The following is a 27,959-nucleotide window of genomic DNA, read 5'->3' on the forward strand; positions in this document are numbered from 1 at the left end:
GTGAAGCGGCTGGGATGAGAATCAGCGCCTCCAAATCCGAGGCCATGGTTCTCAGTCGGAAAAGAGTGGCTTGCCCACTTCAGGTTGGTGGAGAGTTCCTGCCTCAAGTGGAGGAGTTTAAGTATCTTGGGGTCTTGTTCACGAGTGAGGGAAGGATGGAACGCGTGATTGACAGATGGATCGGTGCAGCTTCTGCAGTGATGCGGTCGATGTACCGGTCTGTCGTGGTGAAGAAGGAGCTGAGCTGCAAGGCGAAGCTCTCGATTTACTGGTCAGTCTACGTTCCTACTCTCACCTTTGGTCATGAGCTGTGGGTTATGGCCGAAAGGACAAGCTCCCGGATACAGGCGGCTAAAATGAGCTTTCTCCGCAGGGTGGCTGGGCGCTCCCTTAGAGATAGGGTGAGAAGCTCGGTCACTCGGGAGGAGCTCAGAGTAGAGCCGCTGCTCCTCCACATCCAGAGGACCCAGCTGACGTAACTCTGGCATCTGTTCCGGATGCCTCCTGGACGCCTTCCCGGGGAGGTGTTCCGGGCACGTCCCACCGGGAGAAGGCCCCGGGGAGACCTAGGACACGCTGGAGGGATTATGTATCCCGGCTGGCCAGGGAACGCCTCGGTGTCCCCCCGGAAGAGCTGGAGGAAGTGTCTAGGGAGAGGGAAGTCTGGGCATCTCTGCTTAGACTGCTGCCCCCGCGACCCGGCCCCGGATAAGCGGAAGAAGATGCGTTGTGTGATGTGATGTGATGTCTCTCATTTTATTTTCTGTTTACCAGCAGGTGGCGCCTTTTATTAATGATTCCACATAGTAACCCAGTGAGGCTTTTTCTTAATTAAAGGAAAGCAGAAGTATAATCCTTTATTATTTGCAGGGATGTCAACCTCAAGTTAAACATGAAGAACTTTAATTGAGCTAATTGCCTCAGTTTGTAACCTATAGTGTGTTGTAAATGATCCACGACAAAGGTTACCATTAAAGGGTACATAACATGCACAGTTTCACCTAATCTCATGTTAATCTTGAGTACCTATAGAGTAGTAGTGCATCCTTAATATCTCAAAAAAGTGTTTAGTTTTATTATATTTAGAAAAGAAAAATACAGCTTTCCGATTCTCTCCGGAAAAAGCCGAGGTCCTGGAGGCGGAGCTATAGAGTCAAGCGGTAGTTCTTGATTTCCAGCAAAAGACAGAAATCTGATCCAGTTGTACTTACATGAATGGGGTCTTTTATCACTGGGACCGCTCCACGTTTTAATAGCAAACGATTTGCAAATCCAGCGTCGACCTGAGCCTTGTTAATAAAACATTCGTCACTGAAATGACCAGAACACACAACCGCACTTCCTACACTCCGTTGCTGCCCCGGAAAAACAAACTGCATCCACTGTTCCTGTAACACTGGGTTCTTTGGAAAACTGAACACGGTAAGCTTTCCCTCACATCCAAATACACACTTTTTTGGAGACATTCTTGAACAAATCCTATGCAGCGCTGCCGATGATTTCCTGTTGAAGCGCGTAGATGTGCGCGGTCTCGCTCTCCTCTGGTCGACGTGCTCGCGGGCGAGCTTTTCCGAGAGAAATGCTCATATAAGGAGTTGCACTCTGATCTACGTCATTAGATCCACGATCTAAAAAAAAACAGCCGAAACTTGTACCAACCCGGAAGTAAGATTTTCAGCATAGAAATTCTCCGTTATTCGTCCAAAATATTTTTTTAAAACTTTGCCCATGTTTAGCATGAGAATCCATCTCTTTAACACTGTAAACAACTCTGAATACATGAAACACCATTGTACCCCCCCTTTAACGATTGTATAAAATACATAAATAAATGAAACCCCAAACATGGGTCTTTAAAATAACGTACACCCACCAGACCATTACATCTTTCTCCTCAAATACGGTATAACAATTTGTGTTTGACTGATCATCAGATGGCCTTTCTTTGAGGCAGAAAAGCAGCCTGAAACCAAATGCTTCCATCATGACTGACATACAGCATGATGTTTGTTTGGTCAAAGGTTTTGGTTTTCATCATTTTCATACATGTTTTCTGGCATTGGCCAAACAGCCTGCTTTATCCTGCTTACAATTCTCGCGCATTGTTCCAGTTCAGTCAGCTCTCAAGATGAAACTGGTGGGACAACCTCCTGATTATGAATAAATTGCCTGGGGTTTGAAATGTAGATAAATTGGAAGAGTATTTTTTTGGACAGTGTAACAACTGACTACAAATTGCTTTGCAAACCACTTTTATGGTAAAATGGACACACACACACACACACACTTAGCTTGAAGAAGGGACCTGATTCATTTATGTAACTGACAAATGTAAATAACATTAAGTTTATTAGTTTATTTTAAAACTTTGAAATTCAAATGGATGGAAATATTATGCAATTCAAATACATAAATCTTAAATTTAGGCCAAAATATTTTTTTATATTGTCATTTTACATGTCATTCAGACTGTCTTCCTGTCTAAATGGGTAGTTCCTGGCCACAATAAGTACCATCATGATAGAAAATGTAATAATAAAAAAAAAGTTTCAAACTAAAGACTGACCTTTGTATTGGGGTGTAGCCTACATAGGCTACCGTTTAACACCACTGTATATAAATACACATGGTATTAGATCCATTTGTTGATGTTGATATTAAAAGAAAGCTAATTAAAACAATAATCAAGTACCATACTAGTAATAAAAGAGTGTCAAAGACTATAACATGGAACATGAAATAAGACTAGTTCATCACTGTCAGATCAGGGTGCGACATGGACCTTGTTATAGTTGAAGAACACAGTCAGTATAACATGAGTTACCAGAGGCCTCAGGGTGTGCTGTAGTGTTTTCTGTCCCAGGAAGGCGAGAGGGTCTTTTAACATCATGTACCTCTACATACAGCCCCCTCCCTGAGATAAAATGAAGATCTGTTGTTAGGCAGAATGATTGTCCCCCGCTGTCAAAAGCTCCATTCTTTTCATTTCAAATCTGGTTTGTGCCGTTAGGTGCGAAAATGCCTTTAATGCACAGAATAAAACTGCTGAAGGTTGAAATGTTTTAAATGTTATTAAATCTTGCATAGCTTGCATACCTCCAAAATATCAACACATCACGGTTATAGTGAACTAAAAGTAAAAACATGGAAAAAAAACTGTCACTTAATATAAAATAAATTTGAACTGAAATAAATTAAAAAGTAAAAAAACAAAAAACTTATATTTATTTTATTACAGCTAATTGCAACATTTCTCGTTTTCATTAAGTTTAAGTTGATGTACTAAAATAATTAAAACTGAAATAATAATTAATAAAAACTATAGACATACAAATGAAAAAAAATAACATAATAAACTTTCAAATTAAAACAAAAACAGAAAAAATAATTTAAAATATTGATCAAAAGTATAATAGCATCTCAATAAAACTAACACATTACCAGAAGAAAAATAAGTTGTGCGTCAATTAATGATGTAAAATATTTTATTATTTTTTTTGTAAATGTAAATTCAATTCCTCAAATACCAAACCCTATATCGCTCTGTGTACTTCAAAAAAGCTTCAGTTTCCAAAACAATTTAGACTACTATACAGAGCAAAAAAACAAAAAAACAAACAAAAAAAAAACACTAGGAAATTGATGTATTTTACAAGACAAGGAAAATATCCATGAAACAATTTTGTTACAGCTGTTCATTGAGAAAAAATATATACAACGGACTCTTTTGAAAAAATTCATGCCCAGTACAATACAAAGTCTAAACTGTCCATTTTTCAACGTGAAATTGTGCACACAGAAACTCCCAAATTGAAATAACAAGGCATGTGAAGTGTGAAAAACAGTTTTTGGCTACAAAATGAATAGCGCTCTCTTAACAGATGCTTCACTTCAATCAATAAAACTAATACAAGCATATGTTTTTCGTATGTACACATTTTTCAGAGAGTTACGCTGACCCTTCCTCCCACCGATTACACACAAAGCGTCCGTCGACGACGTCTCTTTACGACGCTGCATGTTTATAAAATCCATAAGACAGCCTTTATATAAAAAATGAGCATGATCTACTTGTGCCTGTTCAGGTTACGCTTGTGATCAATCGGTTTGTGAGGTTTAAAGTTCATTTCACAGTTATCCCTACATCTACAATCCCACCTGATTTACTAGAATGTCTCTCGTTTTGAATTCCGTGTCGCTGCTATCCGTAACATAAAATGGAATAAAATGAAATGAAAACCAACAAAATGGTCAGCAATAATGAATAAACCACAAAGTCACTACAAATACCACATCCTAAGCACAGAGAAAATACTTTTCTTGTGAAATCACCTTTGTAATTCTGTACAGTTTCGTAATTACACGTGTACACGTGGTATCGTGATGTGTCTTTGTTAAATAATTCCGGAAAGGAAAAAAAAACAAAAAAACAAACAGAACAAGCACATCTAAAATATCTGAATATCGATATGAATAAGGTAGTGAATAAGGTCGTATTTGGTCAATCATTCTGATATTTCTCTATATTTACACGGTATTTACAGATGTAACAGAATCTCAAACTGCGTGCAAGAATCGCAGTCGGGCATCCTTTTTATCGGCATAAAACCGCTTTTAAAAATAGGCCCATTCATTCACTCACACAGTAATAAATACAAAACACCTTTATTTTCTTACACTAAACAATGAGATATCTAGGATAAAACTGACTCATGGAATCAAGTATTTTTGAGTTTTTTTCGTGAGTTCGTTTTCTATTTCTTTTTTTTTTTTCTTTCGTTTTCTTTTTTTTTAGTGCAACATGTTTTTCCCTTTGCGGAAGTCAATTCCGTACATTCTCCATTCAGTGATGTTCTACATTGATTTCTACGGTACAGATCACGTCATACAGATGGGCCTGCCCTCTCCATCGACCTATAAGGCATACCCGGCACAGTGCTCTCGCTCATTCTCCGTCCTCATTCGCTGGTGAAATCTGCCCCATGTGACGCACACGCATTCGAGCTGGCACACAAACACTCACACACACACACACACACACACGCACGCACACACAGACTCATGGCACATGCACAGAAACGGAACCTTTTCCTTTCAAGTCAAGAAAATGATACGAATGGCTCTCACACAATGCTGTATTCCAGCGTTGTGTTTTCCTCTTAGATTTGCACGTTTTAAAAATGATCGCCCGCTAAAACAACTTCCAGGATTGGCTGTTTCCTTTTTTTATGTCTCCTCTGGTAAATTGGCACCTCAGAGTTGTTCAGTTTATCCACTTGCGGCAGTTGGCGGCTCCACAGTGACATGGGATCTTGCTCTGATCTTCAACCGGGGTGAGCTTGTAATCATAGCAGAGCTGCAACAAAATCATTCAAAGGTGGTTCAAATCTCAAATCATAAGCTCTCCGGATAGTTCTTATGAGAACAGACAGTCTAAAAATCACATGATCGAGAAGAGCATTATAACCGGGCACATAGTCCAGAGCACTTTTAAAGGGTCGTTTCAGGGGTCTGAATGAACAGTCACGGTAAAATATAAAGGTATGCACCAAAGTTTTGTCCGGTGCTGATGTTTAACAGTGTTGTTTAACAGTGAAACTAAGTTGACATCAAACAACCTCAATCCTTCTTCCAAAACATGTTTTTTTCTTACCCTGATTTACTATGGTAAGCCTTTTATAAGTGTTTATATTTTAGACCTGTCAGGATGGTTTTCGTGGGAAATTTGTCACTCGCCTGTTCGCGTCTCGTCATATCTGTAAATAGAGAACAGTTTCTCCGGCTACTTTGATGTGTGTTTGGTGTTGGAGTGGTATAGGTTAGGCTAGTTGTCACAACGAGCGAAAAATGTTGACATGGAGCACGCTACATTTTCAACCTCCGGGGATTCACCCGTTTTAAACAAACGCCGAACAGAGGAGAGTCTGCTGGCAAAAAGAGAACGCCACAGAGCTCGTAATAAAACAAGAATCAACATTGGCTTGGCTTTTTGGAGATGGTGAGAACTGAGGGATTTGAAATGTTGTAAAAGCGACAGAGATTTGTTTGATGCGTTGACATAATTTCCACTGAAACAGGAACCTAAGGCGGGACATATTGAATGGCTCCTCCCCCTTTTCAAATACCCAATAGCGTTTAGTTTATCTCACAGACTGCAAGTCTTACTTGACAGCACCATGGAAGCAAATCCGAGCGCTGATGATACGTTGGATTCAATAGTAGAGATGAGAATAAATTCTAACCATTTCATTCTTAACCAACGAACAGTTGGAAAACGGAATAAAACTTGTGTGATGTGTCAATGGTCGTTTTGGCCAGATGGTATTTATAGCATAGGGAGCGGGACACTTTAGATTCTAGAGAGCATTTGATTGGACAGAAGATGTGATGAGAAGCTAAAGTCTGCAGTCATTTGTCATCCATTTTAGCGGAAGTGGGAGACTGCACGTTTTGAATCCTTATATCTCCTAATGCGAATTTTGTCATTGTTTTGGAACACACCAGCTTAATTCATAACCTTAAGGCTAACATATTCATGCTAAAAGCTAAAAAACGTACATTTCGATTACAGGGGGCAATCAGTTAGAACTGGCCAAAAGTTAGAAGGCCAAAAGTTCCCTATCAGTCAGTCAAGTTCGACGTTACGTCAGAACTGAACTGACGAATTGGGATCCCAATTCATCAGTTCAGTTCTGACGAAAGAGGGTTCCATTAGTAACCTAGACGTTACATAGTGTACCTTTAAGTGAGCGTCAGATGACGGTAAAGGAAATCCAAATGTCAAATAGTGGAAATGAGCATGAACAATTAAATATCCAATTTCGGCCGATACACGTTAATTAAAAAATCTATAATATCAGCCGATAACCGATTTGGTACCCCTAAAAAGTATGCCAGATTGCAATGGTGTGCTGCATCCTTCAGAGTCTACCAGAACTGCCCTGCAAGATTGTGCTGTGCATTGCAACGCTATTTTTGGGGCATGTTTGTTCCGTTTATTTAGGTGCATGAAAATAAATGACACACTTGTACAGTCTTACCTCTTCTCCTCTCTCAATCCTGCGTGCGGCACTGATGATAATCTTGTAGCCCCGCTCAAACGTCACAACCTCAGCCACACAATTTGGAGAGCATGAATGATTGATGTATCTAAGGGAAACATCCAATTGAAATGAATTATAACTTCATTGCTTTTTGCGTCCAATTCACAGGTGTTCTGAATTGTGCAAAATGTGACAGGAAAAATGACAGTAATATGTCAGGTTTGAAATTGCCCATAATGCCTCATCAAGTAATGCACACATCTGAAAGCTGATATGACACGTCAAGTTCATTTTTGTACCTTGCAGGGCTTCCAGAGTGGGTTGCGTCGATAACTCGGTCGCTGCCGATGCGGAACATGTACGCTGGGCGGTTCTGTGGGAGAAATCCACACAGATTTAGACAAACGCATTTAGACAGCATGTCAAGGTAACATTATTCCCAGCACTATTCCCTCATTGGTTGAGCGAGCTTTACCTTAGCCTTGTACAGCAGCTCTTTCCTCATGGCCACCTCAGTGCGCAGAATATCCCCCATGTATTCAATCACCATGGTCTGCTTCTCAATGTCACGTGCTGCAAACAGCCCAAGACCCTGCAGACACAAGACGCATTAGACATGCATCCTCACCCAAGGCTACAGATCACTCTCTCACGCACGCACAGTCGCACACACACTGGGGATGTTCCATAGACGTCTATTGTTTTTATATACAGCTAGTAACAAATACTATAATTTAACCCTAACTGAAAACTTTATGCATTTTTGCAATTGACTTAATTTTTATACTGTTTTTTTTACACATGAGGACATCCCCAAAATAAGGTTTTGTCAGGTTTAGCTCACTTCTGAGTATGAGTATTTATCCACAAAGTAAACACATTTACTTCCTCAAGCTATTCCATGCATGTTTACTTGGGACATTAAGTACACTTGTACTGTTTTTGAACAGCTAATTATCAATACTATAAACCTAACCCAAACCCACACCCTAAAAGAACTTTCTTCTGCATTTTTAGATTTAAAAAAAATATTTACTTTATTTCTATATAATTTTTTATAAATAGAAGAAAAGTTTAGTTCATTTCTGGATACAGTTTGTTTCCCTGAAAATGATTGTCCCTGAAGAGATTTCTCTGTTTTCTCAATTAATAATTGAATGAATAATTTCAGCAGTGATATTATAAATATAAATATTTATAAATAGACACAATGATTAAAAGGTCATTTAAAACCATTAAGCTTTTTTTTGTTTTTTGCATTATGACATTATTTTTTATGACTAGTAAGCTTATTGTCATTAATGTAATACAGGAAAATATTATTTAAATTTTTGGTAACACTTTACAATAAGGTTTCATTAGTTAACATTAGTTAGTGATTTATCTGTTTGTATGGCTGTGTGGTTTTAAAAAGCTCGGCAGGGAACTAGAAGAGTCTCTGGATCAGCTGTGGCTCTTTTAGATGACCACACAACCGTGCCAGAGGGAGGAATGCCACTAACACAAACTTAAAAGAGACATTTTTCATTGAGATGCTCTTAGAGGAACAACAGAAACTGTAGTCACTCAAGGCGCACTGAGTATTTTAAGGCTTCCTCGAGTTCAATCCAGCGAGGTCCATCTGAATCCCTTTAAAACTTTACATTTTCAAAGGATCAGATGAACCTGCCAATTTCAGCCAGCTTTTTCAAATATGCATCAGATGGTCAGTGAACGGACTCACCTGGATGCGGGAGTGTGCCAGATACACATTTGTCTTCCAGTCGCTGGTCAGCCGGCGGTACTGAGATGACTTAGAGTGCACAAAGTGTTTGCTGTGAGATGATCCACTCTCCGGCACAGTGGAGTTCTGGATGCAGCGGGATGTTCTGGCCCACACAGAGAGGATCTTTAACCTGTGTAAGTATATGCGAGTTTGTCGCAGTGTATAAGAGAACATGGCAGAAACAGAGAAAGAAAACAATATTTCATTAATACTGCTCTTACAACAAATGCAAAATGTAAAGGTGCCCTTTAAAGTCACATTTAAAGGGTTAGTTCACCCATAAATGAAAATTCTGTCAGTAATTATTCACCCTCATGTTGTTCCAAACCCGTAAGACCTTCGTTCATCTTTGGGACACAAATTAAGATATCTTTGATGAAATCCAAGAGCTATCTGACCCTCCAAATAGACTGCAATGTTATTACAAATTTCAAGGCCCAGAAAGGTAGTAAAGAAATAGTCCATGTGACTACAGTGGTTCTAAGTAATGTTATGAAGCAAAGAGAATACATTTTGTGCAGAAATTTTCATAAAGCTCTCGGATTTCATTAAAAATATTTGACTTTGTGTTCCGAAGATGAACGAAGGTCTTACGGGTTTGGAACAACTTGAGGTTGAGTATGAACATTTTTGGATGAACTAACCCTTTAAGCCCTGTGCATACTTCCAGTGACATGCAGCGACAAAATTAATTTCACTCGAGAACTGGCGATTTCCAGCGACATGAGCAACAGTGAACATTGGCGACAGCATGTAGGTATATCCAGCGATGCGACAAAGTTGATATGTTTATGCAACTGAGATATGTGACTTTCAGGAGCTACAACCAATAGAAGTGAAGTAAAAGTTGAGTGCTTGTGATCCGTCACTACATCGGATTGTCACGGCAAGATGGAGAGGTTAATTTTAGCAGTCAGCAACTTTCCTATAACTTATGATATGTCTCTGTGTACATACATGTATACTCGACATGCTGAACCCAGATAGACCGGTGCTTGCGCAACAGATAAATAGCTGCAATGGCAAAAAGCACTCATTGTTTCTCGATTAATCTTTAATATTAAGCATTTTATGTACTGATTCCATTTATATTTTGTTTTTTCCTTAGTGGGAACGCCCACTAGCATCCCCACCGCCAGCCACTTTCGACAAGTGTGAACAAAGATTTACTGTTGCTTTGTGAAATTTCACAGGCGAAATCTAGTCATTCCAATAGGAATTTGTGCGAGTGGGAGTTTCGTGTGAACACGGAAAAATCAAAATCTAAAAAAAAATTTCAGTGAAATTTTGTTAATGTGACCACACCGTAATTTTTCACAATACTGACCTCTCATGATGGGGGAACGTCTGCAACTCAGAACGAGCGCTGCCAGATGGATTGATCGACAGTGGAAGCACCAACATGGGATTCCGTCCATAACGGAATCGATACCTTGAGCACGCCTCCACACCCGGCAGCTACAACAGTGACATTTCACTAAATGAGCGCATCGTAACAAACTACATAACTGGGCATTTCACTTTACAATATACAGTGAGTGATATTAAGGTTGTAATTATTGTAAATACCGATTCGGCGATGCGGGTAACTGCTGAGATGGTAAGCCCAAACAGGTCCTCTCCCTTCAGATAGACAGGGAAGAGTCTCAGCATGCCCGTCTCAGCCCTCCTCTCAGCCACGGGCCCAAGAACCTTGTCCCAGACTCCTTGAGCACATAAATAAAATGTGAAAAAAAAAAAAAAAAAAAAAAACATCACACTGCTGTCTGTCAGACAGTAGGACTGATGTGATTATTTTTAACTTTTAAATGTGATTTACACAATTAATCGCATTGAAATTTAAATTACGATATGGCATAGTGCAATTATTGAACCTCAAAAAGCTGCAACTGAAATTGTTTAAATAAATATGAGGTCCCTAGGCATATTGGGGCAGCTTTGTTTTGTCCTCTACTACACATTCAGAGCACATGTGGGGCTCATAATAGCATTTTGTTTTGGTCTCAGGGTGATTGGCAATATGTGCACAACAAAAAGACATCTGAGTCCACTTGTCAGTTCAGTTACAATGTGAATGCTCAAAGAACTGGGTCCTTTTACACTAATTGAAAGCGCTTTGATTTGGTTCTTTTTAACTGGACTTTGAATTGGCAGCAGATTGTGGGCAAAACATTACTTGGTTTGGAGACAAAAGGCATTGCTTGCAAGTTTGTAGTTTTTTTACATCCCTGCTGAACATGAAAGCTGCTGTTTCAATGGGATTTTATGTCTTTTTATTCTTTTGGTTTTGCTATTTTAACTGTTGTTTTAGGTTGAATGTTTATCATTTCGAGGTTTTTTAAATCAAATGTAGGACTTTTGAAGATGTTATTTAAGAACTGCCCAAATACTGTATGTCCATCCACTACCCGCGGGAACCCTGTCTGTTATTATATCGGTATATGTGATGGAGAGTGTGGGAGCTGTACCTTTAGCAGTGGTGTCTGTTAGCACCAGATCCTCATAGCCCTGCTCAATCACACGGATGCTGAATTCGGGACGCCCCTCATGCTCTTCAACAGAGCAGACGTACCGGCAGCGCTTCTGACCGTGCCGCATGCTCCAGTAGAGACGGCTTGCCTCATAGCCTGGTGGATAGATGGCCGTAGACGAGTGGAAGGTGGACAGCAGGGCAGGTGGCAGCTGACCCATTGCATGGAAAAGCAAACTCCCCACACGGAAAGTATGTCCACGCTCAGGCTGCTGCACGGCCGACGCTAACTGTCGCAGTTCATCGCGCTGTATGAAGACACGGCGGAACACAGAGAAGCAGCGCAGCTGATGTTCTAAATGCAAGCCGGCTGCAGCGCCGGCTCCCCGTGGCCGGTGCTGGTGGCACAGCATCGTCTTATCCTTAAAAAACGTACAGCCAGCCTGCAGGGCGCAGGTGAAGTGGTAGATGTTGAGGCAACGCAACCGATGGCAGCCACTAGTGGCTCCTAAGCGCTGGCAAAACGCACAAACCACCGTTTGACCACGCTGACGCGCCAGTTCCACATTGATCAGGGCGCCGGATTGAGTCTCATAGACTTCAGAGGACCAAAGGGCACAGTTGAGGTGCACCCAGGTGTCCAAGTCCAAGTTGAGCAGCCTGGCGGGGCCATCCGTCATCCCATCGCCAATTTGTTGGCAAAAACAGCAGCGGCGCCAGTCACGGGTGGTTGAGCACGGCCGCAGAGATGAGTTGAGCTGCTGCAAGAACTCCTCAACTTCTGACTCTTGGGTGGTAACTTTTGGTACTGCAATGTGTATTGTCCATTTTCGCCAGCGCAGGCCTTTCCACCGTTTGCCATGATGCCACGGTTTGTCTTCCACGTGGCCCTCTGAATGCGGTTTCAGCTTAACCGTCACTTTAAGATGGCTCTCCGATATGCTTTCAGGTTTGGATTCTGTCTTGATCGCTTGACCAGCTGGGTTAAAAACCGCGTGAAGGTTCGGAGAGGGAGGGGATGGCTTGTGCTGGAGTTGGGCCAGGCAGTGGACATCCAGAGAGGACATGTTGTTGCTATACTGGTGCTGGACTTTAGAAGGACTCTGTTTTAGAGCACTTTCAGAAAGTAGAGCAACAGATGTCTGGAAGTACAATACAGAAACATGAAACATATGTACGACATTCATCATGTGCAATCAAGACGAATTCATCTATCTGTTAAATAAAATCAGCCATGCTCAGTCTGAAAGCTGTTTGCATATGGATTATGACTGAGAAAACAAACCTTGGTGTCGGTGTTCCCATTGGACTGAGTGGATGATGAGTGCAGAATGAGACAGCTATGACTGCAGAACACCAAACCCCCATCAGAACATAACTGGGACTCCTGGGAGAAATCAGAGGATGAGACGTTGTAATAATGTAACTTGCTTCACATCTGAAACAACTTTCCTGCTGATGTCACCAAGGCCATTCATTCCATTGGTTAATGTTAACCAATAGCAAAATAACTATTTAGGCATTAGCATTAGTCTGGCCTCATTCTGACATAGAACGTCCACAATAATCCAATCAATTCCCAATCAATCAAATCAAGTCACACTTTACATTTCACATGTAAATATGTCACATTTTATAAATAAAATGGGTTGCAAATGCCTTTTTGAATACATTAAGGGCAAACAAAAATCACATATTCCTACCTGTGCTTTGCCCTGCCTATCTTTGGTCATTTTCCTCACGCCATTGCCCAGGACTACCACTTTACATTGTTGACACCATTGTTGCCTCTGTCCTGGGCTGCCCTGTCCCTTCTTATACTGCTCTCTGCCACCAACAACACCTGAAAGAGATCCACAGTTGTCAAAAAACAGAAAAAGTTCCTCCTACCAGCTCTGATTAGCGTAAAAACAGCAATTACACAACGATAATAGAGAGCGGTGTCATTTCCCTGTAATGAATGAAATGTAATCTTGTACTGAGGCTTTTAATCTGATTCAGTACATTCATTAAGTGAGTATCTGACACAGATGAGCAGACTTCAATTGGATAGTTCAGGCCAAGATCACTACTATGTTTAAGTAGCTTCCCCAATCGTTCACAAAATCAATAGTGATTTTCCGTCAGTAGCTGAGCCAGACACAGACATAATACTGCACATTTAGCAACTGATGGATAAACAATTAGATCACAGTCATTTTAGAATGATTTCTGAAAGATCATCTGACACTAAGAGGTAATTATGACATAAGACCAAAATATGGATAAGCAGGCATTCCTCACCTTTGTTATGGTTGTGCTGTAGCTGCAGGTGGTAAGGCGCTTGCCGTGTGGCCCGTGGTCCATTCGGCTCGTGAAGTGCAGAGGCTAGACGTTGTGCATCCACAGAGGTCTTGATGGCCCCCATAGAGCCCGGGCCACTGCTGACCTCATAGCTGCTGGGGATCTTCACACGGATCAGGTCAGCAATGGCTGCGACAACGTCAGTGATGTTCTGAAAAAGCGTAAGGAAACCACACAGTGAGGAATGAGAGCAGTATAGATATGTGTTTGCTGATGCAAGCAACACTATTCTTAGTACACATACTTAGTTGAGGCAGCAAGTTTTTTCAATGGCAAAAACAACTCACATTTTCTTCAGAAAATGTAAAAGTCTAGTTATTTATACCATTTGTACTCACTCCAATCCCACTGACTTCTTGTTCTGTAAATTTAAATTATCTGTCAAATCTTGTGTCAAAGACGCCCATCTTTGCACCCATTCTGCGGTATGGAAATTGTTGTACTTGTTATTCCATGTTTGTTGTACAGTGTTGTTTTTTATGTACTGTTCTTGTGCTGTCTATCGAAACAAATTCTGCAGGTACCTCTGCAGAAACAGATTTCTCTGGTAAACCAACACTGTTTCTCACCTCAGCAGCAGCTGGCTTCAGTGTGATGGCGATGGACACCAGCCCAGTGTTGGAACCATTTTGCACCGATCCAAATGGAGAGCCGAAGAACACCGATGAAGGCTCCGTCTTGACCTCTCGTAACCTGACCTCTGAGCCTTGAAAATAAGAGGAATAAATAAAAATGTCTTAATCAATCAAATCCACTGTGGGTGCTCAGCAGCACCCAGAACATTTATAATGTAATTGTAGGCACAAAAGGGAATGAGCTAGTTACCTTTGCCCCTAAAGACAGGAAACATTGGAATTACTGGAGACAGGGCTGGAGATGGAGGTTCCTCCTTGACCAATGAGAGATCAGGATAGCGACTGATTTCCATGCCAACGACACTCTCTGGGGAAGAAGATGGGACAAAGCTGTCTGGGGTGTCTCTGTCTTCACAGTGCTCCTGTCCCCTGTGTGTACGAGAGAAATAGATTGGTTACATTTTAACTGAGAAACTGAAAATAGACTAATGTGTAGAAATTAGAAAATACATAATTCAAGATATTTGTGTGCCATGTTTATACACAATCACATTTCAAAGTAAAAAAGTAAAAATCTGTGTTAAAACATTTGCTCTGCAATAAAGACCTGATCAAGGCCTTGATCAACCTTTGAGTGGATTTTGGTGTAATAATGATGATACAATTTTACTGATTATGACACTAAATTTATTATAGAGGGAAGTTTAAAGGTCTGGGTAAAAGACAAGCCAAAAATAGAGAAATGTCAACTTTCAACACTGCCTTTAATTAAAAGTAAAACAATTTTTTTTAATGTTTTAATTTAAAAGTATAATAATTATCTATAAAATCATCCTAGAGGACAGAAAACATCCCTTAACTGAGAAATCAACCCTAGGATTTGTTGTTTAGTTAGATAAGTTTAAATATGCGATCTTTACACTATGGTTTAAAAGTTTTAAAAGATCCTCCTGTCAACCCTAATGATAATGAGCATCTCAGGAACCGCACTCCAGTGGTTCAAGTCTTATCTCTCAGGTAGGTCCTTCAGGGTATCTTGGAGGGTCCCATCATCTAGCTACTGGGGTGCCTCAGGGCTCAGTGCTTGGACCACTTCTCTTCTCCATCTACATGATGTCACTAGCCATTCAGAAACATTTTTCCTATCACTGCTATGGTGATGACACACAACTGCCAATCTCATTGCGGCCAGAGGATCCGAGGGTAGCTGCTCGCATCTCTGCCTGCCTAACAGACATTCCTTTCTGGATGAAGGACCATCACCTTTAACTCAACCTTGCCAAGAAAGAACTGCTTGTGGTTTGGACCAACCCAACACTTCATCACAACTTCTCCATTCAGCTAGGCTCATCCACCACAACTCCTTCCAGGATAGCCAGGAGCCATGGAGTTGTGATTGATGATCAGCTAAGTTTCACAGACCACATTGCTAGAACTTCCTGGCCCTGCAGATTTTCCTTATACAACATTAGGAAGATCAGGCCCAAGCTCTTGTTCTATTCAGACTGGACTATTATACTATTACTGGACTCTTGGCAGGCCTTCCAGCATGCACTGTCAAACCTCTGCAACTGATTCAGAATGCTGCAGCAAGAGTGGTCTTTAACGAGCTGAAGAGAGCACATGTCACGCCTCTCTTCATCAGTTTTCACTGGTTGCCAATAGCTGCTCGCATAAAATTCAAGGCACTGATGTTTGCCTACAGAACAACCACTGGCTCTGCACCTCTATACCTAAACTTAGGAGCTTACCTTGTGGTGCCATCCCAAAGAGGCACAAAATCACTTTCACAGACCTTTACCTTGACTGTTCCAAGCTGGTGGAATGACCTTCCTAACTCAGAGCTGCTGAGTCCTTAGCCATTTTCAAGAAACGGCTAAATATGCATCTTTTTCATTAATACTTGTCCCATTAATACTAACACTTTTTATTTCTATTCTATCTATTTTTTCTATTTGTTAAAATAAACTTTTTACATGCACTGTGCTAGACTAACTGTAATACCAGTTCTCGGTATCCGTGTACTGACCTGAGCTCTTCCTGGTTGTTATGAGGTGGGGTGGGAAGAGAGGCCGGCACATTCACAGTTTTGGGCCCCTGAGCCAGTGCTCGAGCCAGCAGCTCCTCCTCAGCCTTAAACTGCAGCGGTCGAGAAAGCAACCCTTTGGTGACTGTTGAAACAAACCCCCCCCCAAAAAAACAACCAGCGTCAGAAGTGTATTTTTCTTAGCTCCCATTGTGCATTAGAAATATTATGTTTTGTGATCTAAATTTATTTTTGTTTTGGGCTACTACTACAAACTGCTACGTTTCTAAATGGTGGCGTTTTTTGGTAGACTCAATATTGACTAAAAACCGATAAATATGTGATTAATGCTAAAAAAGCATTGGCCAAACCTATTATCTCTAGTCAAGCGTAAACAGTTCATTGGCCTGTCCATATCTAGTCAAAATGATCACTATCAACATCAAATTCAAATTTGCCACTCACCATCATGTCCAACAATGACACCACCTTTGCTGACAAGCTCTTCTGTTGTGGCAAAGCCATTGAGCAACTTCTGCCGTGCCACTGGAGGAGGTGTCGGGGGCAGGGAGGCAGGAGGGGTGGGCGGGTTGCTCAGGTTATTCTGCTGTAGAGAGATACAAATATGAGTGACCATCTGCACATCTCATAAATGAAATCGAATAAGTGAAGTTTACTGCTGATATCACGAGACTTGATGTAAGTAATAAAAGTGATCGCTTGATGCTTCAGTAGCAATTGTACGGTCATGGAGTATTTTATTAGCTATTCTTAATTACCTTGTAAATCAGTTGGGAGTAATAGTCTGAGACACCATCCAATGAGGCGCTTCCAAATGTGCCCGAGAGACGGCTCTCTCCATCCAGCTGTCCGCCCCCATAGGGCATGAAATGGGCAAAGTTCACCCCCACCAGAGGCTCCATTAGGGGCAAGAGAGAGAGCTGCTGCTGCAATAAAACAATGAGACAAAAAGAGCAACATATGGGAAATGAGAGATAAAGGTCATGTTTAAAAAAGCGTTAGAAGAGAGAAACCTGTGCTACTGAGGTCATATGTAAATGTAAAAAACCTGTCAGAAACCTGACAACTTCTTAAGTGATGAGCATTTATTATAAGAAAAGATAAAATAAACTTAAAAAAGATTTTAAAATATTTTATTAAAAATAGTATTGTTTCTGTTAAGTGTATAGTTAGATCAGACAAAATAAGGGTGCTTTTTCAAGAGGACAGAAAGAAATATGTCAACAAGTACTGTATGTCAAGTATATGCTCATCAAGGCTGTATTTATTCAATCAAAAATACAGTAAAAACAGCAAATGTGAAAGTTTTCGGTTTCAATATATTTTCAATAAACATTGCTCAATAAATATTTCTGATTATTATCAATGTTGAAAACAGCTTAAAATTTTTGTGGAAATATTTATTTTTTTCTTAACTCTTGATGAATATAAAGTTTAGGAGAACAGCATTTATTTGAAAAAGAACTCTTTTAAATGTCTTTACTGTCATTTCTAAATATCATGTGTCCTTTTTAAATAAGAGTATTGATTCCTGTTTTTTTATTTGTATTAAATTGTCATATTTAAAAAAAATACACATGCAAATAAACAAACAATTTAATTTTGTTTGAGAAATCTTTATTTTCAAAAGTCAGGAGCAAAACTGCTGTAATGGCCTCAGATTCCTCAATCATGGAGCTCATTGTCTACATCAGTGACTTTCTTTCATGTGATAAAGCGTTCAAAATGTTTCACAGCACCATCTTCCTTTTGTCATGAGTTAATTTGGCACAGCCTCTCTGTAATCATGTCTGCAAACATTTTAAAACTGCATGACAAAATTGTTATTACCTACACATATAAATCAGACCACTGTGCATAACTAAAGAAAAGTTTCAGCAATTAAACAAGTTTAAGTTACTGTAAAAAATAACTTTTTAATTAGCATTTAGTCCACCCCCCAATAAATATCTAGATGTCCTTACAAGTAGAAGATTATTTTACAATATAAAAATACCTTCGATAATAAGACTTTCAAGAACACACGTTTTTTTCAGCAAGGACGCATTAAATTGAACAAGTGACAGTAAAGACATTTAAAATGTTACAAATTACTTCAGTTTCAAAAAGTTTGATGTTCTTTTGAATTTACTATTCATCAAAGAAGTACATTTAAAAAATCATCAACTGTTTTCAACATTGATAATAATAAGAAAGTTGCTTAATATAATGATTTCTGAAGGATCACGTGACACTGAAGACTGGTAATGATCCTGATGAAAATTCAGCCATCACATTGCTAAAAATGCTAAATGATAACCAGTATAAAATTAGTCAAAAAAGTGGAAGTAAATATGACCCTACTAGACTGAAAAGATAAAGGATTTGGCAACTTACCTGTTTTAATTGGGTCATTACTGTCTCAGTCGAGGAATACACTGCTTGACTCTCATCCTCCTCTTTCTTCCTCTTTTTACAGCGGGGGGCGGGTCTGTCTCCGCTCTTGGGTGCCCTCTTGTTCCTCTGTTTCTTCTTGTCCTCTGGAAGTAGTGGTCCAGGGAAATCTGGGTGGTTTGAATCCGAGAATGTCTGTGGGGAAGGGAAAATAACACAGTCATGCGTTTGCATGTTTCATGTTTTAAAATGAAAATTAAGCATCCTTAATCAATCACCCCACTGCTATCCATGGAGCACTGTCGCAGAAATGCTTTGCTGTCCGTGGATCCCTCTTCCTCTGACCTCAGACTGTCTTCAGACCTCTGGTGAGGTGGAGTCCTCTTATTCTTTAGGAGGTGTTTGAGGAGTTCATTCCCAGCTTCTCCTTTCAAGCTGTTGGCTGGACTTTGATTCGTATGATGAAGCATCATTCCTTCCCTCTCTCCTTCTACCTTGACCATGCCTATTCCTATTTCCATTTCCATTCCCTTATGTCCATGACAGTCACTCGCCTCCACCTTCTCCAATTTGATGTTGGAGAGGATTCTGTCATGCATCTCCTGATGGCTCATGGTCATCTCTGGCCCTCCACCACAGCTGCCTTCAGAGAGCTGGCGCTCCAGCTCAGAGTGCGGCTGGCTGCTCATGGAGCCTGGTGTAGACGATCCAGGTTGGGACATCTCGCAGAACTCATGGTCGCCGAAGACCATTGGGTTCCTTGTCGGTGTGGATGATGTATCTGACACGCAGGGTGTCAACGGGGCTGTCAGGTCAGAGTGAGGTGTAGAAGGAGCTCTCAGTGACTCACAATCATCATCTTTCTTCTTCTTGCGGTTCCTTTTCTTCTTACCCTTCTCCTCCGGGATGATGTTGGAGTACAGCTGGATAAGTGATGGACCGGGAACTGGAAAGTTTGGAGGCAAGGGCGTGGGTCCATCCATTGGAAATGGATGCCCTTGAGCTGCATTTTGAGGCATCATATTTGGCCCAGGATATCTCTGAGGTCTAGCTTGTGCCTGGACAAAGTTAGGCCCATGGGGTGCTAAGTTCTCCGAAACAAATCCCGGTCCCATTTCCTGAGGGAATGAACCGTTACCCATCATTGGTCTGGAAGGTCCTCCAATGAACCCTGGTTGCATGCCTTGTTGCTGTGGAAATGGTGGCCCTTGCATCTGCTGCGGCATTCTGGGTGGCTGCATGAAGTCCTGCGGTAGGTCCTGGTTGTAAAAAGGCATCTGGGACAGGGCCCTCATGGTACCATCTTGGCAGTTAGGAACCTGCTGTTGCTCCATGCAGTGTTTCACACGCTGTCTTTCCACCTCCTTCATGAGCTGAACTCTTTGCCTCTCCTGCTGCTCCCGTAGTCTCTCCTTGCGCTCACGCTCCTGGAAACTTTCGCTAAATGGGTTGGTATCATCGAAATTCACGTGAGGAGACTCGCCACCTGCCTGCCCCTGACTGGGCCTAGCCACTGTCGGCTGTGGAGGCTGTGCCTGCACTACTTGAGCGGGCATTACTCCTGGCATTTGAGGTCCTCCACTAGGAACAGGTGCACCAGGGTGCCAGCCTGCTGTGTTGGACACATTAGCTGCATCTGGTTGGCCAGGGTGAAGCTGAATGGGCATCATGGGACCCATCATAGGTTGGTTCATGGGGGGCCCAACTGGCATCATGCCAGCATGAGGCTGCATTGGTGGCATTCCAGGCATCACTGGGGGCTGCATGCCACCCTGTTGCTGCTGTTTAACTCTGTACTCCTCTATCAGCTCTGCATGCTCCTTCTGCTGCTTGCGAATCTAGAAAAAGCAGAGAAAAATCATTTTAAATTGGACTGAAACATTTACAACATGTACTTGTCCCATTCATTCCAAAATGTCCTTGAACTTACAAGAAAATGTCACAAAGTTTGAGGGAGATTTGAAAGAACTGGAATGGAAGATTTAAGAATATGTCCTTGTTTCAAGGATTCACCACAATATATCAGAAAGACAATGTATGTTATAAAGTATTGTTGCTAGATAATGACATGACATCTAAACTAATATAATGTCAACTGTATATTAGAAATAATATACAGTCAAAACTTCTACTCTTCATTAGACATTAATTGTTAGTAAATGTAATAGTATTTCTTGCATCAGAAATTGTTTTTTCATAGAAAACTATTTTTTCAAATTGTAAAGACCATAGCTGAACCACCGATTTAAATGATTTACTTTTTTTTTGGAACATGTTCTGTCCTTGATTATTGCAAAAAAATCTTACTTCATTAAAATTCTTTATTTGACTATTACAAAGGGAAATAGTCATACAAATATTTAAGGATTCAAGGAATTTGTATTCACTTGTTATTCTGAAAAACTACTGAAGGGTGAGATGATTAAAGGCCTGTTCACACCAAGGACGATAACTTTAACTTTATCTATAACTATAAAATTTTAATAATCGTTCTAATTCTATGATAACAGGGTAGTCCACACAACCAGTATAACAATATTGACACACGTTGTAATCACTCCCAGAACATTTTTTTTCCATCTGATGAACGATAAAACCATTGACAGCTAATCAGAATCCACCTTACTTTAAAAAGCTTGAACATTTAAATTTGCAGGTTATTATCATGCATTAGCTAGGATGCTAATATATTTATCATTATAGTTGTCTTTATAGATATTGTATAAGTGAATAGTTCTTTGTTAAAGGACAATCATGAAATGTATTTTAAATGTACTTTTCAATGCTTTTTGGGATTATCTTATGAACTGAAAAGTGTTTTAATAGGTTTAGTTTTCAGAAAGAGAGGCCAGAGACACATTTAAACAAATCAGCTCATGAAGATAAAACCATGGATGACTGATATTATGTGTGTGCTTTACCTGTTCCAGCTGTTTCTGCACAACCCCCTGCTGCTCTGTCACATGTTTCAGCTGCTCTGCGTCTTCTTCCGGAAACTCCCGTCCTGCTTTCTTGGCAGTTCTCTGCTTGGCTGACAGGGCCTTTTTTGACTTTCTGTGGGCCCCAATCTGCTCCTCCAAATATTTCTGCTGCATCTGAAGCAGCTGCTGGGTTTCCCTGAGCCAGTCCTCATACTGAACCTTCTGTGTGTCATCTTAATGGGGGAAAGGTTGGAATTATTAATTACTGGTTTAAAGAGTACATTTTTGTGACTAAAGGTAAAATAACATTTAAATATGTTCAGTAAATGCTTAATCTGGAATTACATTACACATTATACATATTCAGAATGTTTGCCCTGTAACTGGAGGATAAACAATATGGACTGTATAATAATATCAATAATTATTAAAAACTTACGGGCAAATCCTGTTCCAAAATTTGGGGGATTGGGTAGTGCCATTTGAGGAGCAAGTTTGCTATCCTAAATGTGAGATTTAAGACAAAATTACACAATCATTATGGACTTGATCTGCACACCTTTTATGCATTGATTAAGGAAGAAATTATGAGAAATGCATTGAAACTACATCTGAGAATATTACACTCTTTTGTGTTTCTAAAGGAAAATTAAATTAGCCAAAACATTTAATAAGCAAACACGAAAGTGGTGGAGGATGTGTAGACCAGACATTCTAATCTGCAAAGAGTCTCACCTGTCCAGCCAACTGCATCGGAGATACAACTTCATCAGGGCCAGGTAGCGCCTGCCCTGTCTGGACACTAATTGGGATTTTGTGAAAAGAGGAATAATGGATGAGCCATTAGTGCACATGCACATACACACTGAAATAAATCGAATAATATTTCAGTTAAACATCAAGACTATAAACTCACTTGTTTACGACCATTGAAGTCATTCCCATGTTGTTCTGAACCATCATTTTATTGATTCCTTTCAATGCAACCATCTTTGCCTTCATTATGGGGTCAGTGATAGCATCGAAATCTGAATAAATCATTGAAAAAAGTATGCACATTTATAGTCACATGTATATAGCCAAAATATGTTTCTTACAAAATATAACGTACAAATATACAGATTATTTAGCTTGGGATAAAAACATACAGAATGCATTTTAAATTATTATTTTGGGTTATATAGAAGTAAAACTCTATTGACTGCATCTGTAGCATGCTACTAATTATCACCGACAATAATTTTAGACCTCAGTTTGTAAAAACAGGCAATAAAGTGTTACAATCAAATCAAAGTTTATGGGGCAATCCCATAGACTTTAATTATAAGTGCATTTCTGTTAATAAGCTTGTTTAAAAAAAAAAATTAAAACTGTAAAAAACATGTAAATGTATAAAAACGAGTTCAAATTATTTTCTGTGGAAATGCACAACAGGATGCTGCCGGAATATTCCTTTAATTACATAACTTAGTTTTGTTTTCTTTAAGAAATTTGATTTTATAAGGTTTATGATGTAAATCACAAAAATGCATTTGACAGTAAACATCAGGACTAGAAAATTGTGCTGGAATAACACTGAACACTGTACTTTGTGTTATTTTAGTTTCATATATGTAATGACATGAAAAATGCTATTTACTCAAATGCCATTTACTCAAAATTACAAATGTAATTACCAACAGACCGAATTTCCAGGCAAGCAGCAGTTCAAAACTGAATTTAGCAGTTTGTAAGCAAGTAGTTCTATGTGTACACTGAAACAGTCAAATGTTGTACAATGAGTTTCTTATCTTTTCAGTTTTTGACCAGCTGTTTACTACATGTAAAACAGAGAAAGGCCTAATCTTGAGGCATCAAGGAAGAACAAAAGTACATAGTTTTATATTATCTAAACCTTACCTATGTTGGGGAAGAATGAGTCACTGGAACGTTGTCTTATCATCGCTTGCATTTGCTTCTGCTGTTGTTGCTCCTGTCTTTCCTGATCCAGGAGATCCTGGAGAAGAAGTGGCTGCTCCTCCAGAAGCAGTGGTCTGTTCAGAAGACCTTGCTGTGACAACATTGCCTGTTGTGTAAGAATACTGTGTTGTTCCCCTGAGAGTACAGCATCTTTTTGATCCATACCGAAAATATGGCTTTGTTGCTGTTCCTGAATGGAGCCCGGGACTTCTAATTCACTTTCGCCATGAGAAGACACCAACGATTGGCCAATACTGAGGCCAGAATCCATCCCCTGCACTGAGAAGTTTCCTTGCCCCAGCATAGAACTACCGAGTGACACTGTAGCTTCCTGATTTGGAGGGTTGCTTTGTGCCGCTGACTGACCACAGTGTTCCTGCTTTAGTGATTCACCTTCTGGTTGTACCAGCATACTTGAAAGCACTGGAGTAGCATCAGGGTGAATTCCAGTCTTTGAAACCTGTAAACTGGCATCAATATCACTTTCAAAGCCCGCTTGATTAATGGCAGCACTATCATTTATCTGATTCTTACAAGAAGTGTTTTGGGACAAGCAATCTTTAATTCCATTTTTGCTATCCTCTGTTTTCAGAGAAACCAACACTTGATCCTGAGGAATGTCTTTACTGATGTGACCTTGAGACTGGGCAGTTTTGTCCACCACTTCGCCACTTGTAGAACATGATGATGAGGATGCGTCATCAAAACTTTCAGTCTTTTTCTCAGCTTTGGTCTTTTGGACATCAGACGTCTCAGGGTGGTCTTCCATAGGATCACTGAGATCCAGGTCCTCACTAAGATCTAAATCAGCATCAGCATAAGCAATAATATCAAATTTACCAGATGTTAAGAAGTCATCTAGATGCAGGTCATTTGTTTCAAGATCCAAGTCCTTTCCATCATCTGGGTCAAGATTTAGGTTCTCTAAATCGGCATCAACAAGGTCCTTCACCTCAACATCTTCAAGGTCCTTCACAGCAGATTCATCAGTATCAATTTTCTCCTCGGGTACTTCATTTGAGGATAAAGGGACCTCATCATTTTGTACAGCAGTTGTAGCAATATTTGTGAGTAAGGGAGCACTGAGAGTCTCATTGGAAGCAGGTTGGCTAATAGACCTTGTCAGGGGGATTTGTGGATGTCCAGCTCTCAGCGGAATATTGGCCTGCTGTAAATTCCCCAAGCTCAGAGATGCCTGCATCTGTGTAACAGCTACCTGAGACTGATTCATTGTTGTGTTCATTGTCTTTGGAACCTGATTGAAGGGGAATCCCATTTCTTGGCCCATCAAGAAACCTGGGGGTCGTTGGTGTGAGGGCGATTCCATTCGATTTCCCTGCATAACAGGTGGTCCAAAGGGAAGCCGCAGTCTGTTATCTGGTGCTCTGTGTCTCAGTTCTATGAAAGCCCCCATAATGTTATGCTGTTGCATGTGCATGCCACGAGGTGGCAAATGTGAGGTTACTAAAGGGCTGCCACCTATTGATTTTCCCAAGTCCATAGACATGGATCTTCTCATCTGTGGATGAGCTTCAATTATTGAGTCCTGCATCTGATGAGGTCTTGGAGCTCCCATAGGACCTTGGACACTAGAAGTGAGGGGCATCCTAAAATCAACAAAAGAAGATTACCATTTTTGCATTTTTGAACAAATGTAGTCCCTTCATTAATGCAAAGTGCTACAAGTTTGGTAGTATGCAAATTCACCCACCTTGGCCCAAGCTGCCTTATATTTGAGTCGGCATCCCCAGGAAACTGTGGTCTAGGAAAGTGGCCTTCAGGGAAATGCCCCTGCTGATCCCCTGGGTATGGCCCATGAAATCTCTGAGGGGCTCTTACAGCTCCTGGACCGGGATATGGTGGTGGTGGGCGATTAAAAATTTCATTCTGCTGGCCTGTAGACTCCTGACTCCAGTGTTGAGGGGTTCCTGGAGGCATGGACAGTGGATGATCCTGTACACCCTTGTCTTGACGTATGGCACTTTTCTGCTGTTGCTGTTTGAGGATTAGCTCTCGAATACGCTGACGCTGTGAACAAATTAATGGTATGTGTTAATTGGTGTTGTACAAATTATACATTGTAACTGATATAATGCAACTCATTGGAAATTAAACCATCTTAAATAGAATAGCAATAAAATAAAACAACACCTGTCTGAGTCTTTCTTCTGCTTCAGCAAGTGGTACTGTTTGAACTCCGGTGTTGGGCTGCCCCATGGTGTGGGAACTGATACTCTGTACTAATCCTTGTTGCTCCTTATTTTCTCCACACTGAGAATGGGGAATTATGGCGGCCTGCTCAAAGGGGTCATGGATGGGAGTCTGATTAGGTTGACTGGATAGCTGCTGAGATCTGGTATCATCTGTCATACCTAGATGTTTGAGGGTCTGAGGTCCATGTTTTGTTGGACTGGCAAATGTGTCTTGCATCAGCACTTGAGGAGAGAATGGATCTTGATTGGACATGGGCCCAGGTCCCAATCCCTGTCCGACACCTCCAGGGTGAGGTGTTTGTGTTAGATGTGCACATGAATCATTAGGTAATAGCTGGGACCTTCCCATTGACTGTGCATGATGATCGGGCCCTACCAAGCGTGGCAGTACAGGAGATTGACTAAAAGGATCAGCAGTCCTTTGGTGACTTGGAGACTTGGGGAACCGGTCTGCCATTCCTGAGCGCGGGGTCCCAGGGGGTTGTGCATAAGGGTCCATTGACATAGGGGACATTATGGGGTTTAGAGTCTGCTGCTGAGAGGGTTGATTCATCATGACTGGATGGCGAGATGTAGGCTGCTGAGAGTAGGGTTCAGGGTCATGTGGTCTAGGTGTGCCTGGCATTCTGGCGTAGGGGTTAGAAAACGGAGATTGGGCAAAAGGGTCACTCGAAGGTCTTGGTGTAACAGGTTGTTGTCCATAGGGATCACACTGAGAATAGTCTGGTCGAGGAGTAGAGGGTGCTCGAGCATATGGATTACAGGAAGGCTGGCGTGCAATTGGTCCAGACTGAGGAAATGGGAGGGTTTGGGGCTGCCGTGAAACCCTCTGATTTGCATAGCCGTCACTTACTGCAGGACGTGGAGTGAGCGGAGGCTGTGCATAAGGATCATTATGTTGATTCTGAGAGAATCCGTCAGAGGAACGAGGGGGCATCATTGATCTTTCAAAAGGATCCCCACTTATTCTCCGTGCATGCATACCTGCATATTGTTCCTGAGCCTGAGGAGGTGGCATAGGGGTTTTAAAGACCTGGACGGACCCCGATTCATTGCTGCCTGGGATAGGAGTGAGTAAAGGACGAGCATAAGGGTCTGAGAGTATCATCCTGCCTTGAGGCATCCTCTGGTAGGCTTCCTTTCTCACAGACACCCGAGAGAAAGGATCATGGCCTGGGGAGCCAACAAGATGTCTTCCTTCCAAAGTTTGACTTGCTCTAGGAGGGCACATAGGCTTGAGAAAAGGATCTGCAGCTCCTGCTGGCCTTGGAGTGTCTGGGGGCTTGGCATAGGGATCATTACATATGGCTGTTGGAGAGCCAATTGGCTCCGAAAGACCCCTGGGAGATTTCCCTGATTCTGAGTTACGGCGTGGAGTTCCCTGACCAGTTGGTGGTGGTCTGGGTGTGCCTACCATTTTGGTGTAGGGATCCCAGGGTGAGGAAGGTCTAGAGCCAGAGGAGCTTGGGGAGAACATCTGAGGGGATTGAGGCTGAGATCCCGAAGACGGGGGTGGAGGATGAGGGCGCAAAAATACATCATCAGGGGAACATGATGTAGGCGTGCCAGGCAGCTGTGACTTTGAAACCCCATTCTTTGAACTGAGCTGCTTGGGAGACATGTTCTCATTGTTAGAATGCACAGAGACAGGACTCTTCAGGCCACTGGAAGAGTCATCCTCAGATTGGCTGATTGATGGGAGTTGTTGCTGCTGCTGTTGAAGTTGTTCATTCTTCACCTGCTCCAGTTTTTGTGTAGCTTCAATCTTAGCTTGCTGCTTACTTTTCTGTCTCATTTGCTGCAACAATAAGCGAAAATATATATATTCTAATGATTAAATAGTAAGAAAATGTACAATTTATGATTCATTTAAAATATACAATGCAGCACAGTAATAATACAAATTATGTAATAGTAATTAGTGAGAATTAATAAAGTATTTTAGAGTTAATAATGGTTTTATTTTAGAGTTCAAACAACTATATGAATGCAAGTAAATAATTACGGCTGTGCCATTAATCGAAATTGATTTTCGATTTCAATTTTGGCTTTCAACGATTATGAAAACAAGATAATCGAGGTAAAGGATTATATATTTCCTTCATAGCCGTGCGCTTTCGTTCCTCCCTAAGCCAAACTTCTTCAAATTATTCAGATCAGCCGAATAAGTGAGTGTTGTAATATGCAGTCTGCTGTTGCTATACTGCGGGACGTATTTTAATGTATTAATATACATATAATGTGTACAGT

General features: G+C 41.0%; 1 protein-coding gene across 3 annotated transcripts in view; it reads right to left on the reverse strand.

Annotated features, from left to right (window-relative positions):
* Positions 1 to 3,469: 3,469 nt before the first annotated feature.
* Positions 3,470 to 27,959, reverse strand: part of kmt2cb (lysine (K)-specific methyltransferase 2Cb) — a 108,071-nt gene continuing 83,581 nt past the window's right edge. For all 3 annotated transcript variants that reach the window (XM_079875452.1, XM_079875454.1, XM_079875453.1), the window contains 25 exons: positions 25,648 to 27,507; positions 25,208 to 25,524; positions 23,437 to 25,103; positions 22,454 to 22,565; positions 22,273 to 22,339; positions 21,977 to 22,040; positions 21,538 to 21,770; positions 18,895 to 20,454; positions 18,620 to 18,811; positions 17,002 to 17,169; positions 16,688 to 16,829; positions 16,226 to 16,367; positions 14,447 to 14,625; positions 14,191 to 14,327; positions 13,562 to 13,772; positions 12,982 to 13,121; positions 12,564 to 12,665; positions 11,277 to 12,420; positions 10,378 to 10,514; positions 10,136 to 10,266; positions 8,767 to 8,938; positions 7,519 to 7,635; positions 7,343 to 7,416; positions 7,041 to 7,149; positions 3,470 to 5,356 (listed from right to left, as the gene is read on the reverse strand). In XM_079875452.1, coding sequence (XP_079731578.1) covers positions 5,264 to 5,356; positions 7,041 to 7,149; positions 7,343 to 7,416; positions 7,519 to 7,635; positions 8,767 to 8,938; positions 10,136 to 10,266; positions 10,378 to 10,514; positions 11,277 to 12,420; positions 12,564 to 12,665; positions 12,982 to 13,121; positions 13,562 to 13,772; positions 14,191 to 14,327; positions 14,447 to 14,625; positions 16,226 to 16,367; positions 16,688 to 16,829; positions 17,002 to 17,169; positions 18,620 to 18,811; positions 18,895 to 20,454; positions 21,538 to 21,770; positions 21,977 to 22,040; positions 22,273 to 22,339; positions 22,454 to 22,565; positions 23,437 to 25,103; positions 25,208 to 25,524; positions 25,648 to 27,507 — 9,270 coding nt within the window. In that variant the 3' untranslated portion in view covers positions 3,470 to 5,263. The remainder of the gene's footprint in view (positions 5,357 to 7,040; positions 7,150 to 7,342; positions 7,417 to 7,518; positions 7,636 to 8,766; positions 8,939 to 10,135; positions 10,267 to 10,377; positions 10,515 to 11,276; positions 12,421 to 12,563; positions 12,666 to 12,981; positions 13,122 to 13,561; positions 13,773 to 14,190; positions 14,328 to 14,446; positions 14,626 to 16,225; positions 16,368 to 16,687; positions 16,830 to 17,001; positions 17,170 to 18,619; positions 18,812 to 18,894; positions 20,455 to 21,537; positions 21,771 to 21,976; positions 22,041 to 22,272; positions 22,340 to 22,453; positions 22,566 to 23,436; positions 25,104 to 25,207; positions 25,525 to 25,647; positions 27,508 to 27,959) is intronic.

The sequence above is a fragment of the Squalius cephalus genome, assembly GCF_949319135.1.
Source record: "Squalius cephalus genome assembly, chromosome: 7".
Lineage (NCBI taxonomy): Eukaryota > Metazoa > Chordata > Actinopteri > Cypriniformes > Leuciscidae > Squalius > Squalius cephalus.